The sequence below is a fragment of the Manduca sexta genome, chromosome 8 (assembly GCF_014839805.1).
Source record: "Manduca sexta isolate Smith_Timp_Sample1 chromosome 8, JHU_Msex_v1.0, whole genome shotgun sequence".
NCBI lineage: Eukaryota > Metazoa > Arthropoda > Insecta > Lepidoptera > Sphingidae > Manduca > Manduca sexta.
In genome coordinates this window covers 8,443,757-8,466,059 of record NC_051122.1, presented here as the reverse complement: position 1 = coordinate 8,466,059, position 22,303 = coordinate 8,443,757, and the positions used below count along the sequence as shown (strand labels likewise).

At 39.4% G+C, this 22,303-nt stretch overlaps 1 protein-coding gene across 2 annotated transcripts in view; it reads left to right on the top strand.

Moving 5' to 3' along the window:
• LOC115440075 (protein groucho) overlaps window positions 1-22,303 on the top strand; it is a 57,443-nt gene that overhangs the window by 22,722 nt on the left and 12,418 nt on the right. The window contains exons 5-7 of one of the 2 annotated variants that reach the window (XM_030164232.2): window positions 6,353-6,490; window positions 13,668-13,866; window positions 17,138-17,163. In XM_030164232.2, the coding sequence (XP_030020092.1) occupies window positions 6,353-6,490; window positions 13,668-13,866; window positions 17,138-17,163 (363 nt within the window). Of the gene's footprint in view, window positions 1-6,352; window positions 6,491-13,667; window positions 13,867-17,122; window positions 17,164-22,303 lie in introns of both variants that reach the window. The other variant, XM_030164231.2, reaches the window with a different exon arrangement.

Sequence of the window (22,303 nt, the reverse complement as noted above, 5' to 3'; positions counted from 1 at the left end):
TGCAGTAATGATTGATTCGTCTATAGAAACCGCTTGTGAAACTGTCTAGTGTGTACAAATTGGTCAATTCATGTGCGCCAAGAAACTTGTTTGTGTTTCTTTATCACGTGAGTGCCGCTGCGGTTTCACCACGAATAAACTATGATTTTGCGCGCAGGTTTGTTTATCTGTGGCTTTTGCTAGTGTTTTTTAATAACATTATCATGTAATGCGCAACCTTTTGAGCTGCGCTGTTCCATTGCAACGTCAAGTAATGTACACGTTTATAAACGCTCTCGTAAAAAGTGCCGAGTCAAAAAGGCTTCACGCTTTGCCAAGAGGTAAGATACACAAAGGGCAATAAACGTTTGGCGTGGACCTAAACAAACAGGGGTAGCTAGGAAGCTGGCTCTTTGTTTGGCGAGAAACATACGTGTCAACATTGGCCGTTTCACTCGTACCCGCACGCCGGCGTGCCCGCTGCCGCACGACCCCCCACCCTCCCGGTTTATGGAATCGTGTGTCGCGACCTCTCGTCATAACGTTGTGTCGAAACTAATCTGTCAATCTGACCGCTCGGCCATGATCCCATCGCCTTAAATCGAACTCAATTTATTAGTTTGGCGATGCCAATGAATAGATTAGCCGTAACGTGATACCGTCAAACCCCTTCATATTGATTCGAGATTAATCGGATAATTGACATCGGATTTGAATGGGACTCATTCATTAGTGAGTGCCCTATAGCTTTATTCGCAATGGTTTCTTTCTTATTAATTGTGTATATTTATGAAAAAAAAAATAAGGTTTATTACATCCAAAACAAATGAAGTTTTTTCGTGTGTTTATTGGCGGTGCCATTTTTTTATTTTTACACAATAACACGTAGGCACTCGATTATATATGCGTTGTTTAAATAAATAAACTAAACCAGATTTCCACCAACATTTTATTAAAAATAAACTTGGCGTATGATTGGTCATTACGGTTGTTTAATTTATAGCTGCGATTGTTAAATTTAAAATTAAACATGTTTATTTTGGTTTCGTTTGGTTTACAACGCAAGCATCAAAATTTTATATAGTTTTAATACGATCCAAACAAAGATGCGGCTCGGTGTAGTTCGGCAGCCGAAGTGTTCACTGTTCATGTTTATTATATCTCGGTTGGGAGTTACGTGCTTTAAATTGACAGGTGGTGCTTATTCGAGCGTGGCTGCTCTCGATCGCGCAATTACAATCTGATTACGAGGTGACACCGGCACGGCGGCACCGGTTCGACACGATATCGAGATAACGACGTGTCCCGCACTACACACCCACTCCACGACTCTCCAATCGACTTGTTCTTGCCGAGTAATTATATCCATTTGTTTATAATGAATATTAATGATGCGCCTCCCCGTCAGCGTACAATTCTGTTTATTATAAGTATCGATGCTCGAGAACCGGAGCAATTATTTTAAGTAAGGGCAATTATATTCATTCGCCACTTCACTTCACTGTCCACGTAACACACGTGTGTATTTTAAACGTCACGCTCGTAACCCTGTTCCAGTTTTCGTTCGTGTCGTTTATAAACGTCAAAAAAATCGAGTCACATTCTCTCTGGCACTCGCACGAATCGCACTAACATTCGCACTCGCCACTCGACAATTAGAAAGCTAACAAGACCAGGAGAGGCGAGCGCGACAACGTGCGCGCACTTAACGCTGCATTATCGATGTGCCAGCCGCTAATGTTCCACAGCAGACTATGTTTAAACAATTATTACTCCGCCGATGCGATACGAATGGATGATAATGTTGGCCTCTGTCTACTGCAATAATAGCCCATTTATCGACTCGACTGCCATTTCGCCTTAGGAATTATTTATTGTCGCGCCATAAGAGCGACGTGGCTTTCTATACAATGGCGGCCTTTCGATTGGCGAGTGTTTTGCTTAATATAGTGGAAACTACGCTCGAGTGCTGTGGGTAAGATATGTATGCATGCGGTTGCGCTCATAAATCATTCAAAAGAGTTGGTAGTCACTAATGAACGCCAAACCGCAACACAAGTGCGGTGTGAATTCGTCCGGTTTTTTAGTTAGAGTAATTGCGATACGAGGTGGAAAAAGTTGGCGAGTAGATGTGTTGGGAACGTGACGCTAATGCCGTAGTGAAAACAAACACGTAGCAGGCCGACGTTATTATGTCGTACACGTCTATAAAAGTGTTGTAAAGAATGTTGTATATTCTGTATACTACGCCTTGTTTGACATAAAATCGCCTTCAAAGGCTATCTATTTACATGGAAGCGCACGAACGTTTAGCAATACCGCATCACCTTCGAACGTAGGTTAGTATTCATTTCGCTACCGCTGTTGTCCACACCGTGTACGCAACCGCAAACGTGAACATTCTACGAGACAGAGACAATAAATTGCGGCGTGCGACCACGACCGCGGCCGCATTTAGGTCACCGCCTTATGCAGCTTATGCACTCCCCACACGAAGAGCGATTACCACTGTATGGCCCTTCTCCGTGCCCCTGCCATTTCACTTGTAATTGTTGTTTACGATTCCAATGTACATGGACAGGGAAAACAAAGCAATTTAAACTTATTTGGCGCTTGTTTAATTAGTTCTACACGAAAAGCTTTCATATGAAATATTGTTGAATCGTTCTCATATACCTATAACCTACATTAGTTCGTGGAATAAAACACGTACAAAATTCCACCAAATGCTACCTGGAAATTGTGTACAATATTTTACGGTAAGCTGAAGCACAAAATGTAGAGCGTTTTTTAAGACAAACGGTCATCAACGGTAATATTTTAATGGTGCATGAATAAAACCGACGACGCCACACTAGAGATACGGGAACAAATGGAGCGTTACAGTTGGCAAGATGCAGGCTCAGATTAAAAGCTCCACCGACTAAACCACGTGAAAATCGTGCAAAAAGAGGAGTCACCCGCGGCATTAGCGGATGAGTGTCGGAGTCATTAGTGCATCCCCCTGGTTGCCCCCTTCTCCCCGTCCCCTATAGTCTCCAGCTCACCCCGAAACCCGACGTTCCTCTTTTATTTCTCGCGCGGGGATGAACTCCTTAATGACAAACCGTACTATATCTTTTGTGGAGAGCTCGCAAAAGTTCGTATTTTGCGGCCCTTTTGTACGCTCGCTTTTTATTTCCCTGTAGCTACTGCTTTATACGTACGTATGCGGTGAGCAGATGGGACAAGAATTATTCGACGCCCGGCGGTTACAATAAAATTCGCTTCTATCACCAGTCGACAATTTGAGTTTTTATTCATTTTATGTCATGTTAATGTACTGTTGTAGTTCCAGAAAAGTTTTTGCCTTCATAATTGAATAGGTGTGTGGATGCTATTGTTATGTTAATTCAAACAATAAAACAGAAAGTTGGCGTTTAAAAATGAGCAAACATTACGTAACCTTTGTAAAGAGTACGAGACAGTGTTTCGATGTTTAAAGATGAACAATGATGAATTTTGAGTGTCCGTGCATATTACGTAGCTACTTTGCCGCGTATTACCAAAATATATATTTTTATTAGTATATGTTTTTTTTAGTTTCCATATAAATATGGAAACTAAAAAAACATAACAACTTAGGCACAATACTGGTAACTTTTAAACCTGCGGCTCGTAACGTAATTTACTTTGTATTAGTTTTTGTAAAAAAAAATCTATTAGTACAAGTTCACTAAATAACAAATCACTCCATTATAACAAAGCCAACCGGCAGAAAAGTAAAATCTCTTTGGACAACAAAAAACATAAAATGTAGAGGCGGTATTTTCCGGTGTGGTAGTAAATTTTCACAATAACCGCGGGCGGCGGGAGGCGCCGAATGAAAATGTAATTTGCGGTTAGTCGGGCGCGTCGCGGCTCTGTGGCGCGCGGCTTGCTCGCCTCACTACCCCGTGTCGGTTTACAACCTACAAATTCATCCATATGTTTGCATTTTACCATATTTTGTTAGCTATTTCTGAACATCTGCACATTTTTACGTATATTTGTAGTTATGTGCACACCTGTTTATTATAGTGTTTAGTATATTATTCGTCTTGGTTTATGTTTTATTTTTACGTTTACTCAAGCGGATAGATGGATAGTTATTTACGATATTTGTGTTTCAACGCTTAATATTTTATATAGTTTAAAAAATTTAATATAACCTTTACGTATAATTATTCCAATATCCATTACTAAAGGCGTTTTTTCCGCGCAGTGTTTCCCGTTGTCGTTAAGATTTTACACGTAATTACTTCCTCAAACCCGACAGCGAGTACAAACCATTATCATCGCATTAGCCAACACAATTTGTCTACCGGCTTATTATTTTACGAAGCCGTACATTACAAAATCTAAATCGGCGTGTACAATTGATGATTTGCCGTCACTCTTCAAAAGAACGAGACGATGAGTTATTGGCGCGCCGTATTGGCATGACGGGATTGGAAATAGGTATGCAATTACTAATATCCCACCGCCAACCGCTAGTCACGAACTTAGATGTTTATCTAAATAACGGAGATTCTTTGTCTTGATCACAAATATCATCCGCTGTTCTGTAATGTTACCAGTTGAGTTGTACATTGCTTTATCTTAACCAACTGGGATGGCTAGTGTCATTAAATAAATGTGGGTTTGCAGTTCGTCGACACTAGGTCTGTCGGTCTGAGCGGGAGCCAAATTTATCGTCCTATGACTAAAGAATAACTACGTCACATATCAAGAGTGTTACGACTTACCGATTAGTTACATTGTTTGTGAATCTACTGAGTATAGAATATAGGTGGTTTAAATAGCCAACATACTTGAGCCAATCTATCATTATCGGCGCAACTAATAGGAATAAGTCCCTAGTCTACCAAAAGTTGTTACCCTTTCCTACAAGTACGTTAAATGATGAGGAGGATTGTAAATCTTTGTGTTAAAATACTAACAACAATTAAAAGTTAAATTTGTTATTTGACATATAAACAGCTAATTTAGAATGTACATGTTTTTCTATTTGACGTAGAATACACAACAAGACATCATTTTGTAACATTTATAAATACAAATTTATTTAACAAACTATAATTTTGAGACGATAAATACACCAGGCCTGACGTTAAAACATCGAATACCAAGGTTTACATTTGAGGCAGAATTATAAACATTCGGGAGACATAATTGCGTAATAAATTCGAACATAAAAATATCTGCTATTTAATTGGTTGGTTAATTTGTATGTAATATTTCTTGCGGTTGTCTTATAGTTTGCCAAAAAGCAATTACATAATTGTTATATACACTGCAAGTTGGAACGTAGGCGTAGAGCTTTGCAACAGCAATAGGCAATCTCAGAACCGTCTCGTAATTTGGCACTGAAGCACAAATATTTCTACTAACTATTGTAACCGAGTATTTATTAGGCCATAAATGTCAATGTAAAATCAACTATTACTTGATAAATAGGCTTATAAGATCAATATTATGACTGTAGGAAACAGACGGCGTTGTAGAATTGGCAAGAATTTGTGTTCACTACAAAGTCTTATATTATGTATATTACATTGTTTTCGTGTTCATATAAAACACAATATTCATCGTATAAGTGCTTCCATCTTGTACTTTGATTTAAGTTCGCCGGCTCACATCATTAGTTTGCGTGAAGCCGCGAGGAAACAATTTTGTATAAACCACTTGGTTGAACAACAATTAATTACCTTTGCCAATACGGCAAGTTCAATAATTTAACTAAATAAAACTGTAGCCGTCCAATTGTTTTATGTTACAATTGACAGGAGCCGATATAATAATACACTCAATTATGTTAATTCGTCGTCGATTCAGTGTGAATCTGCGAATAAAATTAATGTGCATTTAAACGTAAAATACGAACAAAGCCAATAAATACGAACGGCTCGGTAACGCGGTGGCGATTTATCATTTCATTCGACCGCTTGCATTATTGTTTATCGTGTTAATTTTATTTGTTGCTCTCCGACCGGCTTATCAACTAATTATAAATGTTGTTATTGAATTTAATCTGTATCGGAATGTGGAAACATTTTCGGTTGTCTATTTGTATGTAAAACGGCTCGCCACAGTTAGCGGTCGGTTGTTTCGTTTTATGGCCGACTTTATTTTAATATTAATGTTGATTTTATTCAAAGATGTTGATTGCTGAACTTTAATTATTCATTACATCGTCTTCATATAACCGTTATCTATGTTAGTGTGAGCACTGACATTATAAATTGGTATCGCCGTGACATTTGGGGGCGATGCTTTATCTTTATGGTTTTATTGATACACTTTGCACTCTCGCTTTTAGTATCTGTTAAATAATATCTTTGTATCTTTGCAGACGGAAATAGCAAAAAGGTTAAATGCGATAATAGCGCAGATTTTACCGTTCCTGTCTCAAGAGCACCAGCAGCAGGTGGCGTCGGCCGTCGAGAGGGCGAAGCAGGTCACCATGACTGAACTCAACGCCATCATCGGGGTAAATATTTGTATATTTTTCCTTGAAACATTAATAATATATTTTTATCGCCCAATTTAAAGATACTAAGCTGGCAGTAATATATTTTGAATGAAATTCCGTGTTTTATATTAATCTCGTTTCAATGTAACAGTTAGGACGCGGTCCAACAACAAACACGAAAAATAAATATAAATTCTCAAAGCGTTATTATCAAATTCTTTTGGCTTCGTGGAACGTGTACAAAATTTTCGTTTGAGAAAATTAATTTGTTCGGCGCGTAGATAATATTTCACGTGAAGACGATTTGAACACGTGTTTTGTTTACACAGTAGAGAAGATGTTTTTTAATTCCGCTTGACTCCTGATACAGGTTGTCGATTTAGCCTTATGATTCCAAAGTTCTAGGATTTTCTAAGATACTAAAGTTAGATAGAATTTTTTTTCTAATGCTTTTTGCGACATCGTGGCAAAAGTGAACACAGACTTCGAATTCTTGTAAAATATCATAAATGTACGTACTCTATTCTTTTTGACCAACTTTTAGTATTAATCAACCGACAACTAACCTCATTTTTTGCTTCCAAATTCCCGTAAACGCAGAGTAGAGACAATAGCATTTCACGTGTAGACATTCACGTTCCCGGAATCTCGTGATTGATAATCCCGCGATTGTAATGTGCACGGTACGCGGAGCGGCCCAGCGGGCGTGTGTGTGGCATCTGTCCAAACATTTGGCGGCTCGCCGTGACGCCTGTCATTGCTAAGTTATTCGACTGCTGGACGACTACTAAACGGTTGGAAGGTCGCTCAAGCCCACATATCATCTTGTTTATTCACTCTGCAACGATATGTTAAATAGCTGTATAATTTTACATGGCCGCACTATATTTTAAATTTTACTGTTTTAATTTTGCACTCAGATGTCTGCTTAATAAGACAATATTAATGCATAATGTCCAACTTAATTAACATGAAATCGTTATTCAAAAGTTAAAGGAATATACTTATTTTAAACAAGCAGCTCTACGTGTAAATTAAGTTGATTCTCTAAAAGCACAGCTTTCAACAGGTCGAAAGTTCGACGCTCGTTAATTAAACGATCTAAGCCGCGCAAGACGAGTTGGCCGTGATCCAATGCTGGGCTATTGATAAAATTGCTACAAACTAGAAACATTTCAGAAAATAATTTTATTACACGACGGTCTGGCACGTTCACTGGTATTACTGTCTTTGATAATTGGAAGCGTCTGTTTTTCGCCAACGCGTGCGCATCGTCCATCCGTTCCGATTCCTGTGATGTCCGCCACACATCCACAATTACTATAATTTACATAAGTGATGTACGTTAACACCTCCAACGCTACGAATTAGGATCTGTCCTCAAATAGCATCTCTAACTAATTTCACAATACTCTAATATTTTTTTTTTGCCAACACTAAGAGACTTCGTGAGGACTTCATTGCCGTCTATTATTTCAATAGGCTCATTTGCAGTCTGATGCCAAGTCGTTAGTGTGACCTATTCTCGCTATGTGCTAACGGTTGCCGTTCGGAATTCGTGAGTAGAACCGCGACGAAAATAAATCACTTTAAACGTAATGAGGGCGAAGAATAAACCCGTGGAACTCAATCGTCGCTCATCTGTCTGCGGCCGATAGTCTCGTGGAGCGTGCGATGCTGGCGACCGGCCAACTCGAACACGTCGCATGTAACGACAATGTTGCCGCCTCCGCCACCGACTCAAATCACAACTCAAACACTAAACGTTACGTGAACAAAATTATCACGCGCCTAAAACTATCCACGTTCATCTGTCAAACGACCGCGTCAACACACATACTATAACAACTCTGGACTTACAAAATCACACAAGCGAGGTGTTAACATCAACGGCATTGGATAACAAAAAGCATTCTTTATTAGTCCTTTCATTGAATGGTTCGGGGCGCGAGGCACGAAAATCATTACTTTGTTGAACAACATAAGAACCTTTTATTATAGAACGGAAACACCCGGAGAATAAAGGAAATACCTTAAGATCTCAAAGTAGTATTGGGGGTTCACCGAACTCGCACCCGGCAGCGCGAGGATTTACGTACGTGTGCGCTTATAGCTTACCGAACAGCCTCTGAGACACCGGCAAAACGCAATATCACCCTCCCTCTATAAAACACTCTAATTTAAATAAAAAAGCGGTGCCACCTTCCGTATGTCGGACCTTTTTTATTACGAACCTTTTTTATTTTCGGGTCAGCTGGGGATCAAAAGGGCTCTCCCTTGAGAGTAGCCTGCGCCGCCCGCTCCCTCACTCCGTCTGATTTGCGACGATCCAGCCACGCGACGATTTGTGAAGAGGGAATACTCCTCGAATTGGGGACTGTTTGCCCGCCTATTAAAATCACTTAACATACAAAATGATCCTTTAAAACACAAACATTCATGCCCAATGTCAAATTTTTAAGTTTTTGATATCACGTGATTTTAATATCTACAAATGTAATTTATGATATTAGAAAATCTGGAGCCCAAAAACAAAAACTTACTCTCGCTCCGGTGAACTAAACACAAATAACGAGCCCCATAAAATCACGGCTTCGTGGGGGACACATAACGTGACAAAATAATTCTCTATTGTGTTAGAGAAGTGTGCGTAGTCGTCAATAAACGTAAAACCCGGGAGAGGCGAGTTGTCGCGACGATATCTGCGGGTAAATTATTTCTCTTTGCTCCGATTTTATTTCCGCGTCACCGAACTTAAGGGTGAGCTCTAACCACCACAATTGATATCAGAAATTCTCATTTTAGACTTAAAGAAAATAATGAAGTATAAAATATAACGAACGTGCATTATGACAAAACTGTACGACTCAATCAGACATTTACCACTAATTCTAACTCTAAAATATAAATCAGAGACATAACAGCGACTTAAACAAGTTCATAATGTGTGTAAAGTTTATGCAACATTATCTCTCGAGATAGGTGTGCAAACACGAGCATTCGTCGTGTAAATAGAGCGTACCTATCTGTTTCCTCGTCGATGGCTTTATAAACAAGCGACTCGTGAAAACATTTCTATCTAGTTTACGCCGGGTCTCGCGCCCCTTGATAAAAATTACGAGCAGAATAAATCGGCGAACGGTGCGGGGCGCGTCGGCGGGTGACATGAATTTGTCATTTTTTCCCCGACACGTTCGCGGGTGGGTGATAAATATTGCATTGCAAGCCCTCGGCGTTTCTTGCGACTTAGAGACGTGGCGGGCGCGCGACGCCTCGCATTAACTTTTCTCTCGTCGCTTAGCCGGTCCATGTTTTTCAACGCGGGAAGTCAGTTAGGGACCGCTCTGTCGACGCCTTCAATGAAATTACGTAATCACTTTTACAACAGCTATACCGGTTTTCATAGACTTCCCCTAATTAAAATTACGGCGTTGGGGATCGTTACGCTGTCATTATATATCGAATAATAAACATTGCCTTTAAATAAAGTGTATCAATGTCTCCTTAACAATTGGCAATGGTTTTACCAAATCGTATTCATTGATGTTTTTGTCTGTGTTTAAGTTGAATAATATATGATTAGAAGCAATTATGTTGAAAGTGTAACACGTGTAGGATCGCGTGTCGAGCCGGCGGACGGAGACTGTTCCCTCCGCCGCCGCTCCCCGCACACCCCCGGCTAATGGTGCGTGAGACCCTCCTTATCCCTCACCCCCTAATCTGTCTCGATAAACTTCCCTCTTGCTTACGTCGTTTGATACCTGCCAGCGGCGGGTAAACGGGTTTATGTGCATTCTAATGTAAATTATTGCCAACTGCTAACTTTAAGTTATTAACACGATACGGCTTGTTTTGTGTGAAAACTTGAAAGTTTACTCAAAATATATTATATTAAGAAAAGTTTATAAATGAAAATGTTTCTTAATGCGTTTGGTAGTTAACAATACCTAAATAAAGAAACGACAAAGAAATGAAAATAGATTATTCAGATACTATTGTATAAGGTATTACCGATTTATAGAATATAATAATCCAAACCCACCAGACAAGGCTCTAAGGCAATTGCCTCATAATAGCACTTTAATGTTCCTCATACCGCCAATTAACTGACTCTTAATTATTTAACCGTGTTACTGTGGAACTTTCCTTCTCCCAATACCTAAGTACTATTAAACATAAATAATTGCGCGTTAAGTCGAAATTACACGTTACTTAAGTTATTATTAGTTAAACGCCCAAACTATTAGAGATCGTTTTTTAATACGTTCATTGATTGTTTAAACTGTTTTTTAATGTTATTGCGTTTGTAAGACTGATTAAAAAGCCAATGACCTGTTATTTATTCTATGGTTGGCTTTGGTAAAACGTATTAAGGGTTTTTATTGTCCGTACAAAATATTATTTTTACTATTATTGCATTATTAATCCTGAAACAAATAAAACTTGAATAATCCTGTTTACTTCCCCTATTCACATAAGGGCGGTTAGCCCCTTCGAAGGTCATAATTTGGGGGATTCTTTCAATTGAAAATTACTGGTATGAAATTCCCTTTGGTTTTGTTGGCTCTTAAATTTTGTAATGCGCGCAATATTTCTTAATTTAAACTAATATAATAAATAGAAATTATTTGTGTTTTGTTTGTTTGTTTATAATAAATTAATTCAAAAAATACTAACGTAACTGATTTAGATTTTTTTTCGCTACATTACACATGGGTCCTATGGCTTCATTTTATCATAGTCTTGAAACGCGAGCAGAGCTACGGGCAAAAATTAGTATTCATATATAAGGTTTTATCGCCGTGATCATTACATTATTATGTAAGGGTATTTGCAAAATATACAAAAAACATTTGGCTGTTGAAATTTATGCTCAAAAATGTTTGCGGTTGACGTAGCCGATTCATTTATAAATGTTAAATATAATCCCATGTATAGACCGTGGTTAATGTGCCGCGAAAACCCTAACGCGGTGAAGCATTTTTCTAGTGACAAAAGCTTCTTGGAGCCTCGTCTGTTACTCAGACACACCCACACAAACAATTTAACACTTTCAACTAACCTCTACTGACATACTTTAACATATCATGATGACAATTTAATTGCCATTAAAATACGTCCAATTATAACTTTATTGTTAAAGTCATTTCGAGTAATTTAAAAATGTAATTATCGACTATTAAATTACAATCAATTCTCGTGATACGTATTATATCTAATTAAATTATAATACGTCTAGAATAGTCTGTCATACAAAGAAATGAATACATTCGTGCATAGATACATACAAAAAAATACTCCCTTGTTCACCACGAAACTTAATCAAACTTTAATTCTGCGGTTAATGTAAACACCAAAGTTCGTCGGGAGATAAGTAAACGGATGGGAAAGTCGTTAGGGGAGCGAGTTTTAATCCCGGTGAAACCCTATCGACGTCATTTAATCACGTCTAAATATGTACGCCGGAAAAAATATCTGCCAGCCACCGCGGCATTGTCATTCATAACAGGCGGGAGGGAGGGTGAGACAGAGGTGTTAGCAGTGTTGCCAGATTCAAGGATTTTATCCTTTGCGTTGGTCTTTAATGTTTAAATATTATAAGGTTTCTATTGGCTTTATTAGTCTAATGGAAATATTTGAATTAAGAACGTTTAAATGTGTTGTCAGTTTATTAATCTTAGGATTAATAATACCACGCTATCGTCTAGGCGGAAATTAATATTTATTAAACATATCGTTATTTATTTATCGACAATGTTTAGTGGAACATTACCCATTTAACTAGAGCATATTTTTTATCGCATTTTATTAATCAAGACTTATTCTGGAAATACTTACCGTATTCGTCCTCTTTGTTCATTATCTCCACTACACTTACTGTACGTTATCTAGCGTTGTTTTATTTATATTATTTTATTGTGCTATAATAGAGATAAAAAAAAATATATAAACTTTCTTCATAGTTTTTATTATATAGATTTTTAATTTGTTTGCCGCTGGTAACACTGGGCGGAGGCGTGTGGCGTGAGCCGTGTGAGCACTCGAAAGCGATATGTGATCACGATTCACGACGTAACCAGGGAATACCGTCACCGTAATGTCTGAAGATATGTCGCGACTTGCCGCACGCTTTATGTGTTTTTCTTTCGCGACGGATCAACTGTGATGCCTGTGTTGTATGGTAATGTGTATTGGGATCTGTTGGATGTATGATAGTAATATCGATTATGGGTTTTAGTTGATGGTTTATGTTGATTTTTAGTTTTAGATGGTCAGCATGTTCCAATAACATTGTGGTTTTAGAGGTATTTTCAGCAAAGGTTGAAAATATAATAATTCCAATTTCAAAACCTAGAAATAAAAGATCAATAGAACACTTAAAATATTATGTAATTCAAATTTTAAAACTAACGAAGGTATAAAATAAAAAACAAAATATGTATAAATCGTATGTCGTATAAACAATCCAATCACTAATACACGCCTTAATTGTACTACTTCGTCAAAACGCACAAACACTCGAATGGGAATGATTAAAATTAAAATAGCGTGTTTTGTAAAAAAAGCTCTCGCAACTAAGTGGCGCTCGCCACCTTTTGACACACAATAAATCACAGCCGTGAGCGGCCAATAAAAAATATGTTCCACCCTCGGCGAAAATCCAATTAATTTTCGGCGGCTAAAAAAAGAACGTGCCCATCCGAGCGGAAAAAGCTTGGCAGAGCGGCGCGAGCGAGAAGCGGCAGCGAGTCCATGAGCGGAGCGAGCGGCGGGCCCCCTGCTGCGTATATAATAATAATATAGGAACGGCAAGTGCGCGAAAACGAGAAAAGTGGAAAAAGGGGAATAATGGAGAAGGAGTAATCAATTTCGTTCAGTCGCCGCTGCCACCGGCAAAGCTCTCATTTAAAATTTAAAATATCGCGACGCGCAGGGGCCCCGTGGCGTGGAGGACTTTTTAATTTGGCTCCGCTTCGGTTTAAAAATGCACAGAGCTCCGCGGTGACACACCAATCCACTTTGAATGTCGACACTCGAAACTAAAAAGCATTGCTTTATTTAGTAGCATGTACAATTTTCGTTAAAATTGTGCTGCACTTTCAATTATTCACTCTCGAAAGTAGCGTGTAATGAAATATTATCTGCGGTGATTTGTAAATTGTTTTGTAGGACCAACATTGTTTGTTGTCTACAGCAACAGAGGCCCGACCTGCCGCGGCTTCTGCAGCAGATGCATGCGGCTCACCTGCCCGCGCACGGCGCGCCGCCGCTGCCGCTGCTGGGCCAGGGCGCGCTCCCTCCCGCGGGCCTGCTGGGCCTCGGCGTGCCCCATCATCCTCTGTCAGTACTAGCCAAGCCACCTGACCTCCACCGACCTGACGATAAAGGAAACGGTATGTATTCAATATTCACTTTAAGTATAATAGTACCTATCATGTTGTAAATATGTCGTCAGTCTGTAGGGAAATGAACGATATTTTTATGTATGTAGCAGCAAATCACATTTAAGCAAACCGGCGCGGTGGCTGTTCGATACGTAGATGAATATTTTAAGAGACTGTCGTGTGTTTGTGTATTCGTCTTGTTTGCCGTGTGCCACTGGAGACTATTAGTGCCCCCCGCCTTCGCCGACTAGGCTGCGCCGCCCACGCCGCGGCTGACGTCTCCGATCCCACTTCTGTTTCAATATTTACCGACTTCGAGAGGCTTTTTGAACTCGCTGTTTGCGTGTTTTCGGATCGCTGACGGCTCCGACTCCGATATTGCTTTGAGAGTATGAATAAGTCAATTCTCCGGATTTGCGCTTATCTGGGCATAGATACAAATGTAAAAAGGAAGTTCCGGTTCTGACTCTTTCAAAGTAATGTTCGAGAGGCTTTATAAATGGCTGATTTATAATTGGTGATATACATAACATAATTATTCCTAGCAAACAACGGGTGGGTTTTCTGTTTCACGGCAGCGCGAGTAATCCCTGCGCGACGCGGGCACGAGCGAGCCACAAATGAAAATGTAACACAGAAATGGATTTGGAAGCCGCCCGTCGCTCCGGTTAATTACAAAAGCAAGCGGTAATCTGCGCTCCGGGATGTTCCGGCTTAGCGCCCCCCGAACCACCCCGCGGCCCGGCGTCCCGGCGCCCTGGCGCGCGCCCGCCACTTCCCCGGCTAATTTGTGCCATTATCGGTGTACTGATGTAAGAGTTACCGCGCAGATGGCCCCCTCCTCCCACCTAGCCCTCACCTTACCCGCGCTCTATTAATTATTCCTTGCCGGTGTGAGCGTCGCGTGTTTCAGTCAATTAGTAACGTAATTTTGCGGGTGACTTGAGTGTGTGCGGTCGCGGGCCGACACACGAGTCGCGTTTTAATGTTCGCTAAATTACATTCCAACATTGCATTAAAATAACGTACGCCTGAACGCTTCGAGCGTCGACGAAAGCCCCTCAGCACCCTCGGAACGATCACGTCCCATCTATGAATAATAATAAAGTGCAAAGTAGTAACGAAACGTTAATTAGTCGGTTATGACGTGATTGTAATTGTTTCCGAGCGATGTGTGCACAGCGGTGCATTCATGCGTGTAGCGGACGACGCGCTGTGCGCACTACAGCTGAATAGCCGGTCAATGATTGGGGCTATTGCATTTAAATTAATTGTGGCAATGCATGCAGCGCTAATAAACCGTCTGCTCGCATGTGCAGTACATATGTACAGCTCGTGAATAGTAATAGGATTGGCTGCGACTACATACGGAGCGGAGACGACAACGGAACAACCCAACCAGATAACGCCTGTTGACGTATGCAATTGTACGCGTGCACACTGCACACTGAACATGTACTCAGATAAGAATGCGATGTATAGTTTGTTTCGCATCTGCATCACTTTCTTGTTATTGTGCGCTGGTCTATTTATGTACTATTCTTGAAATTTTGATCAGTTTCTCTCTGTTGGATTGTGCATGGCGTTGTCACTCACTGGCTGTCGACCGCAAATGAGCAAAAAGCATTTGCTGATCCTCGTGACGTGACGAGGCGACGTTAATTCCGTCGTGACGTCACTGACGTTGACGTGAAGGTGGTGTAGGCATTACATCAAATATGTACACAACGCGTTCCAGCCAATACCTTTCCGAGAAATATTGGTAAAGGCTGTTTTCGGAAACCAGTAATTTTAAACAGAATTTATTTTGTTTCAATATTGGTCCAATGCTTAAATAAACATTTACAAACGTGTAATTTTCGAAATATACCGCCATAACAAGTTATCAAAATTATAATATTCTAAACAAACAATTTAATTTGTTTTATAAGTATTAACCAAAGAAATTGACGCATTGTTACCATTCCGGATGTGTATTGTAACTAAACCAATATATCACCTTTTAATATCACCAGCTCATAACAAATCAAACATAGTTTTACCCATAACGTGATAATCCGTGAACTATTTCATACGGAAATGATAATGGAGTGTAGGCAGGGTGTAACAAATTACATCGTATGAGACGCGCGACCGCGTGGGCGTCGTGACGCGGTGTAAAATATTCATCTATCACTTTAAACGCGGTACTCCGCGGTGCTCGGCCCACTGCTCAATTATGCCGCCGTCTGTTACCCACTTGGGGACTTTTAGCAATACTATACAATCACACACAAACACAATATACTCACGCATTTAATCCATGAACTTTGTGCTGTGCGTATTTAGTCCCATGATGTGATAGGACAAACGAAGCCAAGCTAAAGCAAATAAATAATTTATTAGAGAAGCCTTTCATTAAAGTGCAACATATCACTACATATTATGAAAATTAATAATGAAAGAAGTAAAAAAAATGTCTTTGCACTACAACACTAAAAAAAAATAGCAAAAACATGGACGTAGAGCCTTGTTAAGAACAGGCCCTTCTTCGTTCATACAGTACAATAATATCTGCAATACAATGTGCTCAGGTATTGACGCATCTACCTCGCCGGTATTGAAACAACTGTAAAGTGGAAACACAAATCGACAAGTATTTTATATTGACGCTCGGAAGAGCGCGAGCGGAAATTGTTTCTAAAGATGTCTTCGAACATTTCAAAATTTAAATCATAGTGAATGTGACCGAATATGTTTATTTGCTTTTATTCCAAAGGTTATACCATAATATTAATTATTATAACTACAAATATTTGTGAAGATATTTGAATGTTTGTTAGAAGGAACCCCTGAACACATTTCGATGAATTTTAGCACACGAATAGATCATGTTCTAGGTTGTTATACTTATTATAAGCATAGCCATTTATCTCCGAAAAATACACAAGTGAACAGAGCCGTGAGCAACATCTAGTACCGCAGTGCATTACTTCATAGTTCATTATTTATCTCATAATACCTGCCGCGATAGAGTAATATGACACTTGCTCTTTTAAAACTTACCAGATGGAAACAATTATAACCACAAAGACCTGTGTGGTCTGCACAGTGTACTTGACACGTTGTGGTCAGCTCTTCAGTTTAATAAGTTTATCGAACATAGAAATTAGTACTTATCTGTTACATACAAACTTAGAAATGTTTATTATGATGGCACATTGAATATCAATTATATATTTGACATTAAAAATAAAGGAAATGAATGTAACTATATCTAATGTAGTTTATTTTGTTTCAGGTATCAGTTCAGCGGAAGAGCGACATGTAAGTACTAAGTTATATTGGCAATATTGTAAGAGTTAAAATAATGACGTTGAAAAGTTCGCTTTGAAAAATGTTGGCAACAAGCGGCGAGCGGAGCGCACCTACCTTTCCATTTGGGAATACGAACATGAACGTGGAGTGCAGTGTTACGCTCGAACACGTTGATTTCATAACACGCTCCTGACTGAAACAAGTGGGTGGTGCAAGTGGCACCCCGTGCTTCAGGGCTGTCACGCGCCAACCAGCATTAAATATTATGTGTTGACGTTAATCATTTTACCAGGTTTCTGATAATTGAGTGTAAAATGTTTGTTTAAGCGTATGATAAATTTTATGTGAAGTAGGAAATATTAGCGTGTAGCTGTTTATTAAATGGGTGTGATTTCGTTTTTCTTGGAAATGTAGATATAGATATAACCGTTGAATTTACTAGGTATTTGCTAATTGATTTTATAAATTGTGCGTATTTTCACAACACAACTACGAATCAATAAAAAGTCCCTTTGTTTTTTATCGCAATGATTTGCTCATCAACTACTGCAGAGTCATTCACCTTTATTTGACATTACTATTAAGCAGACAGACGCGTGACATCACTATTAAGATGATTGATTAGACTTATTTCAGTTTAGATAGACTGAAATAAGTTAAATATTGTGATCCGGTCGTTCGTACCAATCAGTGCATATGTTAATACATAATTTACGAGTCGTAAAACAAAATGTGACAAAATAGTAGTTGAGGACAGCCCTATGCAGAAGTGCGCTCGCGAGCGGAGTGCGTCGTTCGCGAGGTGTTGCGAATGTCGGCTATCGTGGCAGCGGTGCCGGCGGTGGTGCGGCGGTGGTGGCGTGGTGTGGGCGGGTGGCGCCCCCTTGTTGTGCTCGGCTGAACGCAGCGGCGCACCGCACAGATGTGCCGCCGTCGTCGCTCTCCCTACTCAAATGCATACGAATCGATACCTGCCCCCGCTACTTTATAGCGTTGTCTTTGTTGCTTTAACCTACTTCTCTGCGTTTGTTTTACGAACATATTTTTTTGTCTTTTTATCACAGATTTATGCTGGATAAATAGTTTAAGCGTGTTTATTTTGCAATTTGTCTTTAAATGTTTGCTATTCATAAATTAGTCTTAGCAGTCTCATTCCTCAGTCGAAAGTATTCGTTTTAAAATAGCGCTGTCTCTATAATGGCTTTTCTCACATGACGTCAGCTCTCATGTTGCTCACATCCTCTTCTACTATATTAATTGGCAAAATTATTTACGTATATGAACATTTTATTAAAAAAAAAAAAAAGATATTTACCAAATATTTATGTGTCACAAATTTTAAGTTCTAAGCAACAATAAAACTACATTTTTATTTTTAACATGCCACAATCTCACCATTCAATCCGTTTAACAAATGTCGAATCGTAGAGCAATTGAAGTGTCGGAGCAAGGGGCGGAGTGCAATGCAAGCAAGCGTATAAGTATGGCACGTAAAGAGTTTATCTTGGAGCGTGACCTCGATATGATGCGGCAGTGTTCGTGAGCTCGGCAGCTCGGCAGTCCGCTCACGGCGCTGTCGATCTGTGCAAACTGCAAACACGCGGCGAGCTGAGTAATGCTCTGGCGCGCCTTACAATTTGAAACGAGGGACCGGGAGGGTGTCGGGCGCGCATCGCACTGCACTCAGTAATAAAGTTTACATAAACCGAACGCGTCTTGGATGCGACCTAGCTCAGCGCTCGAGGGGGGTCACCTTACAGCTCCGCTCCTTGCTTCGCCCGTGCCTCGCCGTGCCTCTGTGCCGTTTGTCCGAGCTTTTACTGCGAATCACACAGTTGCAACCGGCTCGTTGTTTATTTGCAAACATCCAACGGCGTGTGTTTGATTTTCCGATACATCAGTCCAATGTTTATTTTGCTATGTTGAGAAATTCTGTTGCTGTTTCAATACACGAATATTTTTAAATCGTGGAATACGTTGTTACCTTTTCCTCGAATACTTTTTTGTGTTCAATATTCGCTAGACTTCTGCAAGCTACCTGTGTGCACTACATTTCAAAATGGTAAAGGCCAAAGTTAAATTATTAAATATGTTTTATACCTAAACTATCCAAGCATATAACTCACTACCGCTGTATAAATTCAGTGAAACATAACTTATTTTCTAGACGGCTGCCTAAATTCCGCTGAAATAACCGAGTTTACGACCGCCAATTTACACCGCCGCGAAATTGAGCAGCGACTCTAAGCCTAACAGAGCGAGCCCTTCCACAATCTCGTTTGTGTAACATAATAACCGCGGATTTATTTCAGCCGCCCGCTCATTCGCTCTCAAATCGCGCCTAATATTCAATTTAGGCACCCGAACCACACAAAAACTGCTCGGGAGTCGGTTCATTACGCCGCGCATCTCGCCTCTTCATCCTCCTTACCTTATCTAAGCCACTCTGAATAACACCCCCATGTCGCTCCCTCCCGTGACACCGCCCGCCGGGGTCGCGCCCGCACACCACTTCAAGTGGAAAACTCGCAGGGCGAGGGCCGCTCAACCTTGTTTAGCATTCTCCTCGACTTCTTTATTTAATAGATGCCGAAAAAACTCCGGTCAGAATAAATTTGCGTTTGTTCTCCGATACACTCGGGCTCGTTGCGTTTTTAAAGGTGTGCTCCTTCAATTAAGGTGGCAGCGTAGTGTGTAAATAAGTATTGTGTTTGTGAAGGCAAAGTAAGAACGCTTTATTAGACATTAAAAAAGAGCCGGTTTGTTTTGTTCGACGCCGCGCCTCGCCTGAGACGGCAGTGGCAGCCCTAGCGCGGCGTGTTTACGCGCGGTGTAACAACGCTCAGCTGGGTTCGCACCCGCGACAGCCCTCGCAATTTATAGCTCGAGACTTTTCTTAATTGGAAAGAATGGCCACTTGTAATTATTAAGACGCCCTAAAGTGAAACAGATTGCGCGGTACACGTTCTCTTTGCGATTTTCCTTTTTTATTTCAACGTTTTGACGTAATTTTCTTAACATTCAAAGTGGTAAGGTGTTTCAAAATGTTTTGTGGTTTGTTCCACATACGAGCCAAACGTTTATTCATTACAGCCCTAACATAAGGTGCATATATGAATACATTGCTATACAGTTAATAATATTCACCTATGTATATTGCCAAAGCAAGCCCATACGCCTTCCATTGTTACCATATCCCCTGGCATACATGTGAATCTGTTTAATACGTATCGAATGGTATACAGTAGTTAATCTCCTTACACTCCCCTGCCTCTTGATAGGGTATAACACAAGATAATCTTATATTATGTCGCTGCATCCACATTACTCCAGACGGATTACGTGTCTTGTCATGTAGTCATGGCCTCTGTTTCTCTAGATTTATAATCCCCGTTGAGAATTAATCGCGACTCGACTTAAATGGCCTATGCGAATGAGCAAACATTCCGTCCGTTACCCCCTATTCGAAATATGAATTTATTTTCTTAATTCCTTATGCGTCAAAAGAAAAACGGTGAGCTGGTCTGCCATCAATTACGTTTACAATAATAAATAAAGGTCACACTTTATTGATTGCATTTTAATAAAGCTATTAGCTATACTGCAATCTTCATAAAAACACCTCGATTCTTATACGGAGGAAATAAATGTTATTTATCGTTTCCTTTTATAAACGGGTTTACGTTTAAAAACGCAATGCAATATATTAAAAGGACAATTTATAAAGATGAACGTGGTTCATTTACGGCCGGTCTCAATAACTTGTTAATATTTAACTGGAGTTTGCTATCTTAACTTGACAGTAAAACGGTAAATGTTACTGCTGCTTCAATATCACAAACTTTGAATACTTAACTGTGATCAGAGAGATAACACCCGTAACTCTTGTGAGTGCACCGAAACGTTTTATTTTTCCACCGAGTACTTACTAGTAATGTTTTTTTTTTAATATAATTGTATTCAATATATTTATCTACTATTTTACGTAAAACAATTTTAAATAACATACCGCATAGATTATCATTATAATAATTGATAGTTGTTGAAAAAAACAAAAAACGCCTCCATGACAATAATCATATTCGACTCTCTGAACATACCTATGTACGTAAGACTAGGCAGTATGGTCAAAAGAATAGTCTTTTGACCATATAGATATAGCCTATCTTCTGGACGTACAAAAAAAACTCGACCCTCAGATAGAAAGGATAAGGTATTCTTATCCATTAGTTTATAGAAGCACAAATAACCAACAAAAGCAAGCATTTTTTCTGTATGTAACATAAGTAAAATATTGAGACCGGCTGTTGCTCTACTTGTGAAATAATTTATATTTTTATAACACCTTTTACTAACATATCCGTTTTTTAATTTAATTACGTTAGTAACAATCAGTCTTACTTATAAACTCGTCTTGTTTGAATCAATTGCTTTGCCACCGATTACCAAAAAAAATACTTACAACTTTGTTTTAGCGTTAAGAGGTGGTTAAGCATTGCTTAAATAGCTGTCCAAATTAAAAACCTCCGGTGATTAAAAGTTTGAGAGCAGTAAGACGTAAATAAACATAGCTTTGCGAATTTTTTATAAGTAAAACTGTAAACGACAAGGTAACGTTAATAAACGTCGATTACAGTGGAATTAATAACAAGACAAACACGAATCCTTACACGTGTATTTTCATATGAAATTAATTACAATATCTCTTCAATTGTTCATGGATGAGTGACTATGATACATTGAAATTGGAAACTTCGATATCGGCAATTCGAAATAGGGGTAGTGAGTTACTATATGTAGGTAGACAAGAATATTCCCGGAGCGGCGCTGGCTTGCGGCTTTGTTCTCAAATCCGGGTGTATCGCATCGATTTATGCAAGCTTGATCGAATCTCCTGCACCCATCTATCTTCCCCTATTCATATCAATACCTGACTACGTTCAGATCAACACGGACTACCGGTTTCACTAAAGTTATTATAATATTAAATTACCCATTCATTAGTTTAATAGCCAGTTGTGTTACATATCAATTTTTGCAACACTACCACAAATATAAGTGAGGAAATCTAGATTGAAGTGATTTAATTAACAAAAAAACTATTAGTCTTTTTTTAATAAAAATCCGTAGCGAATTTTTCCATCTGAAC